Genomic DNA, 12,147 nt, shown 5'->3' with positions numbered 1-12,147 from the left:
TGTTTTAACAAACGTGTTATCAAGATGGAAAGAATATCCTATTTTGCACAAGACGCAGACTTAAGTAAATGCTCAACCTTGGAAAACCCCAAACTTGACATTAGTTTCCACTATTTCCACTATTGTTACTTTTGTGACATTTGCAGAGGGACATACACAGGACTCTAACTTGTTTGAGAATTATAGCTGTTTAGTAAATGATTTGTGTTTCTTCATTTTTGGAAAGTCTTGACTAAAACCAGCAGCCAACATGTGGACATACACTGTTGGAGCCAATCTCAACAATTCACTCTTGGGCTTTCACAGGGGAACCGTTTGGCTTGCATGAACAGCAACATACCAAGAATATCTTAGAGAAACATCACATCATTTCATACACTAACATAGCAAGAGATGTATTTAAAACTACACAGATACAATGACACTGTCTCTTTTTTTTCCCCTTCTCTTTGTTTCAAGTGTTGAGAAATCACAACCACCTAAAACAGATAAGATGGCACTAATCTTCAGAGTTGGAGAATTTGACTCACCAATGTTTTTCTTTTCATGTTTATGTGGATAACTTTATTTAATCTGTGTGCTTTGTGGATTTCAATTATGTAATGGCGACACATTACATAATAAAAGCATGTAATAAAATGAGCATAGATATAAAAGGTCCTAATATTTTTTTTTTACAATCTAATCTCAAGTATATTGAAACTCTCAATTTCATTGTAGACAGACAATGTTTAATGAACCATAAAAAATGAAAAGCAGTGAAGGGAGGCCAGGGGGAAGTCCTGCTTTTACTATTTAAACATCAAACAAAATTCCTGAACTTATTATAAAAACTTTTTTTTTCATTTTGCAGTTTGCTGCTCTGCAGCAAACTAGTTGAGTTAACACAATGCCAAGATAGAAGGACACCAGCAGTGACCTCAGGGAAGCAACTGCTACTGACTATCAATGTGGGTTTCCAAGCCAAACAATTTAGGAACCACTACTTTTACAGTCAAAAAAGAGTCTTCGTAAATGGAAACCATTTAAAAAAAAAAAAACAGTTGCTAATTTTACTGACATTGAACATCAAGCAAAGTTTTGATCAAATTCACCAAGGTTAGAGCATGCAGTGTTGAGAGGAACTGCAAAATACTCTAACTTTATTTCAGAAGCTAGAGGCCTCAGTTAGCACAGCAAACATAAAAGTTTATGAAAGCATAATCAGAAAAGGACTATGTGTCTTGCTTGGAACATAAAAGAAAAAATATTTTGTACCTCTAAAATAAATAGCATAACAACTTGAGTTTACAAATTTTCACCTGAAGAGTCACAATACTGCGGCAACAATGTCCTTTGGAAAGATGACAGGTTATAGATTGGCCATAATGCAGAAGCACAACAGAATCTGCCACAGAGAAATCAAAACGGTTGCTGACTGCAGAACATGAAGTGTTGGATAAATGTTAAACTCCAACATATAAACATTTAGTGACCTATTGAGCAATATACAAAGACCTTTGCAGCACATTTGTTTTGGATTAAAACAGAGCAATGACGAATGATGTAATATGCACATAGTTTGGTATTTCCAGATGCCAAGGAATGATCAATGTTGCAGTACATTAAAATTCAATTCCTGAAATATTCTAGACATTCTGTGTATTTTAAAGAAATGTAATCAATAAAGCTGAGATTTTAACAACTATTCTTTTAAATAATGTTATTTTAAGAAAAGATCATATCAAAGGTCACAAAAAATATATTTTTATCTTCTCAATCATAAAAAGAAGCGTTGCAAAGTCAGTAACACACTACTGATGTTTTTGTACATTTTAAATGGTTCTTATTGTAATTTAATATAAAGTAACAAAAACTGTTACTATTTATTTTTGTTTAAAGAATCAAAGAAAAATAAACAAACATAAGAAACACTTCTTTCCAAGCCAGATTTATTTATTAAAGTGTCCTAATGACTGAAACACTGACAAATGAGTAGAGTTTTAATTTAATGCAAAGATAATGCAATGGTTTGTTTGGTGACAAGTTAGTCAATAGTCATCAGTTTTATGATGCTGAATTGACTCTGGATCTCTGCACAGTGATAGTCCATACCATCAAAGGCAAATAAAGTTTATTCAGTAATCCTCCTGAAACAGTTTAATGGACTCGAAAACATTTTTTTTATTTCCCAAATTGCAAAGCTCGTCTGCACAGCATCAACTTTTCCCTGCTGCTTAACAGCTGATAGAGCTTAAAGTGTGTTCTGCTCAAACTGTTAGAGCAAACAAAGCAGAGAAGATTCAGCATGAAGTGTGATGAAATGAGAGAAGCATTCCAAACCAGAAAGATCATTGCTAGCAAGGGTTTGCAGGACCCAGGAATTCTGTTTTTCCTAACGTGAATAAATGGAATCAATATTCATGGATAACATACCTAACTGGGCTAATGTACAATTTGGTTTATGAATACAGTCCTATCTCATTTTAGTCCAGGACATCAACTTAATGTTGGAAAAAAATATTCCCAACAGTAACATCAACTGTTACTAAAAATCAGAACAATTACTTTCTTGCTGTCACAAATATTAACTTTATTACCGAAGCTTTTCAGTTTCCATGAGATACTCTACTGCAATGATGTTTTTAAAAATCAGCTAATTAACCCTCCGATGCATGATTGACTGACTATACAGTCTTCTGTGAGTGGGTCTTTTTTGACCTGGGTTACAATCAATGTGTTTGTATGCTACTTTTGTCATTTTGATTCAAAATAATGCTTTGACAATTTGTAGAACATTTTTAAAACAAAATGACAACATCAATTTTACAACAGCAATGATGAAATGTCAATAATGGATATATATGATGTGTGTGTGTGTGTGTGTGTCTGTATGCGTGCATGGGGGTGGGGAGGAGGGTGAACGAGCACTTTGGAAGCAGCGGCTCTACTCCGAGTCTCTCCTGAACATCTCACCCTTTCTCTGGGGGAGAGTCCAGACACCCTACGGAGAAAACTAATTTTGGCCACTTCTATCTGTGACCTTGTTCTTTCAGAAAAAAAGAACCCACTTACGCATCATAGTGTTACGGAAGTAAGTATTTAAGCTTAATCTCTTTCAGAGAACAATCTCTCTGATCACCATTTCCAAACAATGAAGGAGCAGATTTATTCTAATTAAACACATTTATTTCCATTCATAATTCCCACAGGAAAAACATGCAAACTTCAAAAGTTCTCATTAAGATATTAATTAGCAACCTTGAAAGTGTGATTTTTCAGTAGAAACTACAAAAGCAACAGAAAATATCAAAATCTTTAAAAAATGAAGTATAAATCCATCTTAATTATCAATCCATTTTTTGAAATGGATAGGGTAATTTTGTAAAAATAAATAATTTTTTTGACACATGACTCTTAGGAGCCATGCCCCATTAAACGCTCCTCCTGGAAGGTTAGTTAAGAGAATCAGCTGTGGTCCAGAATAATTTGTTCTGAGTATGAGTCAAAGTAACAAGAGCATTTAACTACAGCTGCGGCCTGATTCTTTATCAGTATTTAACTTCCTTTTGACCCACAAAAAGGGTAAGATTATCTTAGATTTTAGATACAATACATGATGTCATGTCTTTCTTCTTTGCTGGAGGGTGGGGGTGTGCTGGGTACTCCCACACAACTGCAGTGCACCAAGCTTCATTAATGGCCGAGTAAAAGAAAGTGGCTACATTGCCTGGGTGTTAACATCTCTGGCACCTTCAGCTTTCCGTTGGGCTCCCTATTTGTTACGTTATGCATTTGACTTTTATGATAATTCCTTCCCTGTTCTCTCTTTCTGAAGGCTACCTCTTTGTGTGCTCCTGGCACATAATCTTTAAGTTATTCAGGTTTCCTAGCTAGCTAACATTACTGTCTGTATTCTATTATGCTGTGTGTATCAAGCATGTGAATCCATCCATCCATCCATCCATCCATCCATCCATCCATCCATCCATCATCCATCCATCCATCCATCCATCATCCATCCATCCATCCATCCATCCATCCATCCATCCATCCATCCATCCATCCATCCATCCATCCATCCATCCATCCATCCATCCATCCATCCATCCATCCATCCATCCATCCATCCATCCATCCATCCATCCATCCATCCATCCATCCATCTATCTATCCATCCATCCATCCATTCATCCATCTTCCGTTTATCTGTTGCTTCCCTGTTGGTCGTAGAATACTTTTGCATCATTCTCCGATGACCAACAACCTTAAGATTTCTCTTCATCACATCATCAGACCCACCACTTCATCTCTTCATCAAACCCACCTGTCTGGCATCGAACCAGCTCTTAGCTTCTACCTGGAAACTCGGTCCACTCCTACCTGAGCTCCAGCCCCACCCTACCTTCCACCATGCAAACTAACGCCCTGAACTCCACCACTGACTTCCTTGTTAATAATCATTTTTTTAGCCATTTAATCTTTGTCTCCTAAGAGTATTTTGCATTTGGGTCAGAAGTCTATCTAAAACCAAGGCACATATTTCTAATAAATCGAACTGTAGACTAGCTTAGAGAGCTTACTGGCAAACAATGTCTTTGAAATAAGGTTTTGACTGTTACATTAAAACTATGCTATTATACTCACTGTGAGTAAAACACACTTTTTGATCCCACAGAACGGTCAGACTTTCAGCGGGATATTAAAGTAACAATTCAGGTAATTTTTTTTCCCCTTTACATATTGCAAGGTATTATGTACCACTATAGTGAATTACAAGCACATTTAGCTCCTTACATACTGCTTTTAAATCCCTGGGTTGAGTACCAGTATATCATGTATCCAAAGTACTGTTCTTAAAACATTTCTCATGACTTCCTTGCCAGAAAAAGGGAACAAAAGCCTTATGAACTACTTCTTGAGCAAGATACATTGCTGTCATTACCTTTGTCATTAGTGTCTATTATGTGATTCTTGAGTTTGACTTGTATGTGACATCATCACTGTTAAGACTGTTGCAGATCTCCATGACGTTAGTTTAGAAATTTGCATTTGTGCTACTATATAGTTATATATAAACAACTGGGAACAGCTTCACTGCAAACTAACTAGCCACTGCTGTACTCCACAGGAATGCTGCCACTTTTTTGTGCTCTGAAGATGCCTTCTGCTTGTTTAACTTTACACTTTTTATAGTTGGTCTAGTAGCATTTTCTGAGATTTTTATTGACGTTGAATTTGAATGTCAGAGAATTAGTCTAGAAAAGAGAAAATTCCAAACCTGATACGACTAGAAGTGAATCACAAAAACAATTCCAGACTGGATTAATATATATGGAATCATAACTTCTGACTGTAACATTGTGTTAGCAGCTCATCGATGTCAACAGGACAATAGATGCTGAATAAAAATACTCAGCTCATTAGTTTTTTTACCCCTTAAAATAGGAGTGTGATTTTTTAATGGTGAGTCATAATTGGACAAAAAAAGTTAGCAAAAACTTAAATTTTTCTGCGAGGACTACCTGGATGACAAAGTTTAGCCTTTATGGCATGACATGACAAAGTGATTAATGAAGGTTGCACATTATTTATGAATGATTTTATCAACTGCTGGTTTGCAGGCATACCTCAGAGCTCTTCCTTTTGTTCTGCCCCTTTATATGACTGATCATTAATTCTGTCTGAGTTAAAACATATGCTTGTTTTTCAGCAGGGACCCCATTTTGTTCGCTCTATTACCAAAACTGGGCACTATCGCAGAAAAATGTCAAAGTATATAAGGGAGCTGTGGTTCGGACAGACAACAGCACAGCTTCATGAGTTTCTGGCTCACACATCAATGCTCGATGGCTATGACCAAACTTTTTAAAGGGGTTGAGTTTATCATCACACTTAAAGATCCACTGAAGCAAAATTAACCAGGAAAAGCTAAATAATTGTTGCCTCTGGCTTGAAACATAAAAGCTCAATTGTCTTAAATGTCAGCAACCTCTGCGTTCTTGTTTCACGTTAAACAGCTAGAAAAACAATACTCACAATGTACAAACATCTGCTGTGTTAAGTGTTGCAATTGAACATTGTTATTATCTTCAAAGGTGTAGATCGTAATCTGTGTCCCCGAGAAAAATAGGAAGGGTATCTAATCAATTTAAGCTTGAGATCTTAAACTGATGTCAGGAAATCAATTGAAGACAAAAGTGACCAGCAGTCTGGTTCATTAGTTCATATTCGAAATTGTTTCCAGCACTTTGTGACTAGAAGGAAAACAAAGGAAATAAGAGTTTTTAAGTAATTATTGTGGATTTACAAACTGCAAACTAAGTTGAATAGAGGTCCTATTATGATGAGATACTGTCTGAGCTGTGTTTGGATAAATATTGCAAAGTTCTCTTGGCCTCTGCTACACCCGACATGATCCACTGAGAAGTACAATTTTCAAACTCATCAAGTTTTTACAAGCAACAAATTACATGTCTAATATATTGTGCTGTCTACAGCTGTGCTGCTGAGACAACGAGATAGTTTGAAAAATAAATCTTGTAATTATCCCACAATCCCACAGTTTGCATTCAGCAGAAATTAAAGACGTGTGAAGTCAGATCCGGAATCCAAGATCCTGGTCATGGCTCACAGCTCACAATAGACAGCCACAGTCTATATGACTGCATAAAGTTGTCTACATTCCAGCTGGGAGAGATCACCTGCCTGAAGACTCAGCACCCAATTTATCACAAACTTATCACTTGATTCACATCTGGAAGGTTGGATGTCACGTTGAAATTTTTTCTGAAAGTCTTTTAGCTATATTTACTGTTGCCTGGTGGCAGTGAAAGGCTACAATTTTGGAAACTTCCAGCTCAATTTGATTGGCTGTTTGCCACAATTGTAGGTTTGGGAGTCATTATTCTGCCTTTTGGGCATATCTGTTCTATATTTTTCTGCACAATGTGCTTAATCAAAACCAGAACAAATTAAGGTCATTCTAAAAACAATCCAGTAAAATGCAAGTAATAAAGTGGCCACTTTTGTGTAATATCATAAAATTAATTTAGTTTTCAACTGAGGAACTACTCTGTTAGAATTGCAGTGTCATAAACAAGTATTTATTATTATTAAAATCAAGTTTCTGAAACAAGAGAAAGAACAAAATGTGTAAATACCTTTTTTCATATACTGCCCAGGTCGTCCTCGTCCCACTGGAACCGTTTCCACGTTTTCTTCTCTAAACTGTGGCATTGTGGACACTTTTTGGTCCCCTGCCAGCAGAGTTACCATGTTTTCCACTTTTAACTGAACTGCTGTTGACGCTTGGCCTTCCTGGTCCACTCCAAAGCTGTTCAGATTTCCTTCACTAAGCCAAGGGCCTGTGCACACTTCTTCTCTTTGGTTCATTGGTAAGGTGTCCACATTTTGCTCTTCCAACTGCAGTGCTGCGGAAACCTTTCCGATATGATCCTCTGTAAAAGTTTCATTATTTTCTTCATTATTCTGAAACACTGGATATGGTTGACATGCATGGCCGGTGGCAGAGATGTCAGCCTTCCCTTCTCTAAACTGTGGCATTCTAAACATTCTTTTATTATGGTCTGCTGTTGAAGTTTTATTTCCTTTCCTCAAGTGAAGCCTTGTGAATCCTTGTCCTCCATAGTTTTTGAAAAATGTCTCCATCTTTGTTTTAGATTGTGAATGAGGTAAATCAGTAATGTAAGAAAGCCGTGCAATGGCATCATCTGCTCTTTCCTTTTCTTTCTTCAGTCTTCTCACAAGGATACCTGCAGCAACTGGTTAAAGACACAGCAAACGCAGCAAGGAGAACATATTTAACTTAATAGCGAATGCATTATAATGCACAAAGAACAAAAATAAAAAGCTTAAAATAAACATCTCTGGACAGATATTTAGGAATACCCCGAAAGCTAAGTTTAGACTTTGTGCTCTTTTTGTAAAATCCAACTCATAAGTGACCTTTTTCCAGTTGATCATACATTTCCATAATGATATTTTAGAGTGCTGACATGTCCTCAGTATCTGGTCTTAGAGCCTTGGAATGGTGTCACGGTCTGGAATGTATTAGTGGAGAGCAGAAGTTCCAGAAGGACAGCAGTGATACTGTCCAGATATTGCAATATCCTTTACTATGTTTTAGTTTTTCCTTACTCATAATTTAAAGTCACATTGCACATTAGTAAGCTATTAAATTTTCTTACAGTGAGAATAACAGACGTCTTTGTGGCAAGACTGTAACTATCATGGTCACCCGATATTTTGGGATCTTCAAATTAGAGTAATTTTTTGGATGATGAGTAGATAATTTTCTAAAGGAGCTGGAGAAGTTACTTTATGTCCTTGTCAGTCAACACAAAAGGGATGTCAGTGGTAACAAAATGTTTCCAGCGAAAACCAACCATTTCCAAAACTGCCAATACCAACATATCAAATGACCTACAAAGGCCAAGTTTTACAGCAAAATACAACTTTTCTGAGGACTTCAAAAATGTTACTTGTTGATAATACAAAGTCTGCCCTCTATTAAAAATTGTAATAGATCAGCCATTACTTAAAAACTACTTCTAGCCCTCTTTATTCTACAAGTATATTTCAAAAAAATCAATTTCTTTGTAAAATAATAAATTATGTATTAATGTAAAATGTATTTGTTCCAGGTGGATTTCTATTCATAGAAAAAAAGTAACAATAAAAAAATAATTGATTATTGGTTAGATTCAATAGACTGTTCCATTCTTCTTTTCAATCACACAACAATATCTTAATCTGTTGAGCATATTTGAATACAGCCTGTGTTTAATCTAATCTAAAACCACACTTGTATTAATTTTCCCTCTTTAGTTAGATAGTTAATGATGAAATAATCTTCAATTCATACAGCCTGTTGCCTTTGATTGCTGCTTTTTTAATACCAAGATCCCATCATGGTAAAGTTGACCACAAAACCCAAGGGACTGTTGAAAGGTTTCACGTAAGATCTGTGGACCGCTTCGCATGTCATTTACTTAACATTTTGTGGTCAAACTCTGTCACAAAGCGCTCTCCTCATCTCTCTCAACTCTCCTCATTAAACTGTCCAATGACATCACAGAAAATAAAAGTACTTTGAAAGTAACTGCTGACAAATTTACCACAAACTGCTACAATTTCAGTGTACACTATAAGTATCCCATTAGTGATGAAAACTTAAATTAATAGCTTGTGTTCATATTCATTTGATTAAAAATGCAATTAAAATGACTAACTTACTACTGTTTCAAACTAGCTTCTGGTGAAGCTTTTTTAAAATCCTAGTCAAGATCATTCTTTAAATTACAATTATAAAATACCTTCTGTTTCTCAGACTGACAAAGTCTAAAAAATTTGAATTATCCATTTGTTTTCTTAGAGCCTAAATCTCAATTTGATCATATTGGTTCTCTATAAGTATTTTTTATTAAACCAAAATGGCTTGTGTTTTAAAAGAAACAAAAGCTTATACGGAATATCCAACAAAATTTGAAAAGCAGAAAATCCCAATAAAACAAATCAATGTTTGTGGCTGTGAGGTGTGAGTACTGTTACACGGCACTGCACCTCTCTATCTTTAGGTTCTACAATGTTACCAATATTAAATATCTATATGTCTTTTGAATGCAAAGTATATCAGAAAATAGATATGAAGCAGAGGACAGGACAGGTCTACAAAAGCTAGACTAAGGCTGGCAGACACGGCTGACAAGCCAATGCCAGTTCTTCTGTTAATACAACACTCTCTGCAAGCAATTAAATGTTTACACATAATCAGTATAATTAACAGTTCCAGTGTGCAAAAGCTACAATTTAGATAATCTTATGCAATCAGCACTTATTTGTGTAAAAAAAAAAAAAAAAAAACATGTGGCTGTCTATAAAAACTCCTGCCTGCATTCAGCATTCAAACCATATATTGATTCATTTGCTAACAACAATACTAATAGAATTAAAGCTAAGCAGCAACAACATAGACCTTCTAAGGGCTGATTTGAATGCCTGAATATAAGGTGTGTTGGCATACTCATAAACTCAATAAAAGGTCTAGTAATGATAACTATATAGACTATAAAGACTATTGGGATACTGCTGCATGAGGCCCGTCTGAAATTAGATCGTATATTTCTAACATGTTAATAAATCCAGGAGATTTTCTTCAGAGCAGTTAAACCCAATGTTCAATAATGATGGGTTCACATTTATGCTGGTTTTAATTATTAGACAGTCTTCTGCTCAAATCCCTTCAGATTAATTGATTCTTTAGACAAATGGAGCAAACAAAATTAAGAAGCAATATGTTCCTGAATTTATATAACCTTTTGACCTGCTAAAAGGTTTGGAGATATCCAAAAGGCGGTATAAGACATGCCCCCCTCCATTCCATGAACCAAATCTTTTTGGGATACAGTCAACAGAAGTGCACCATGAAAAATCTAATTGAGCCATCTGTCCTTGTGAATATATCTCTTCTTTTTTTCTAGAAGACTCAGTTGTTCCACTTTATAGCCCAGAGAGAGAGAGCTCTTGTTCAATCTTTTATCCTCACTTTCCACCACAGCTGCAAAATATGGCTGATGAATAGTTTGGCTCTTCTGCTGAAAACTCTAAAAAGTCCGTAAGTACAATATAAATCCTGAGTTATACTGCACAAATCATAGGAATCCGGCTAAGAGTAAATACAAGTAAACCTCCCAGGCTTTGTATGATCTGTGGAACTACACTAAATTACGTCAATGGATAAAAGGGTAGAATGTGTCAAATGTACAGTTTGGTTTGTTGCAATGGGATGAAACAAAAGGAAACATATGAAGGGGTTAATTGTTGCTTTAGGTTCAATTAAAGCAACATACACTCCACATAGATCCATGGAGAGTATGTTATGCTAGTAAAACTAGCACAACAAGTGCTAGCAAGGAAATTAATTTAGAACAGACTCTGTTTTAATTCGTTCAAGTTTGCTAATCTGCATAATGTCATTGTGTTGGTATGCTCTCAGAGACTGGAGTTGGAGGCCCATATATTGTGTAAAGTAAATCTAACTGCACTAGAATGCTGTAAGCATTAGCCCCATTTGGTTTGACCCATAAGTCATAACACTGCCAAGACAAGATTGTTTATAGCATCACAAATAAATCAAATCCTAAACAGTTTGCTGTGCGTTTGTTGACTTTTCATGCCAGATACCACAACAACTAAGGTTAGTCACGAGAATACAATGTCACCCCAATGTTTATTGGTCCCCTTTGTTGTTCCACCATCATGTATTAGCGTCTGCCTCATCCCACCAGCAGGGCCAGCTAAGCATTACCAGGTGCTACAGTGGGGAGTGGATAGCTATACACTTTTACAGGCAACATTCCTGCAATTAACCCTATAAAGACTGTTTGTCAGTATGGGAAGTGTGAGCCCACAGCACAAGCACTGGTGGTTGTTGCAAACACCTTTGGCACATTAAAGTTAAAGGTGTGAAACACTTAGAGGCATGGACACCAGGGGGATGAGCTGATAAATACAAGTGGCTGGAAGTGATGACACGCCTATAAGCATGGTCAGCCTATAATGTTACACATGGCAGACAGACCACCATGACTGACAGACTCACAGTTTAGGCTGCTGTATTTAAATATACAAACTCCCCAATGAAAGAAAATAAAGATAACATACTTTGTCAGTAGAGTGGGAGCATTATTACCTGAAATATATGCTTTCTGACACGCATAGGGGCACTGACGTGGACCACATTTGCATCCCTTAAAAACCAGGGAGTGACAGTTTGAGAGGGGAAAATATACAAAGTGAGGAAATCACATTACACACATTTGGTCCAAGAAACACTGTGCTAAAATATCTGCATGATAATATTTAGTTTATTTTAGTGAGCTGAGGTTTGGCGGGTTAAATAATCAAGTAGATATCTCAAGTTTTCCTACATATGTGCTGGGATTTATTGAGAAACCACAACGAGAGGGGTAGAGTGGAGAATAAACCCTTAAAGTCTTCAGAAATATTATATTCAAACTTAAAAACTATAATTATGATCAACAGTGTTTATCATTAACAGAAGCCATGACATGAAAACATATCTGAGCAAATACTTCAAGATATTTTTGGATTTGTGGAGAACTTGGCAAGAATGTAGTAGTATTA

General features: G+C 36.1%; 1 protein-coding gene across 2 annotated transcripts in view; it reads right to left on the bottom strand.

Annotated features, from left to right (window-relative positions):
* LOC129365143 (kinesin-like protein KIF6) overlaps positions 1–12,147 on the bottom strand; it is a 53,467-nt gene that overhangs the window by 16,330 nt on the left and 24,990 nt on the right. For both annotated transcript variants that reach the window (XM_055038104.1, XM_055038105.1), the window contains exon 13: positions 7,143–7,754. In XM_055038104.1, coding sequence (XP_054894079.1) covers positions 7,143–7,754 — 612 coding nt within the window. The remainder of the gene's footprint in view (positions 1–7,142; positions 7,755–12,147) is intronic.

Source organism: Poeciliopsis prolifica, unplaced genomic scaffold (genome assembly GCF_027474105.1).
Source record: "Poeciliopsis prolifica strain line A6 unplaced genomic scaffold, Auburn_PproV2 SCAFFOLD013, whole genome shotgun sequence".
Lineage (NCBI taxonomy): Eukaryota > Metazoa > Chordata > Actinopteri > Cyprinodontiformes > Poeciliidae > Poeciliopsis > Poeciliopsis prolifica.
The sequence above is the reverse complement of the archived record's forward strand: the minus strand, read 5'-3'. Positions and strand labels throughout refer to the sequence as shown.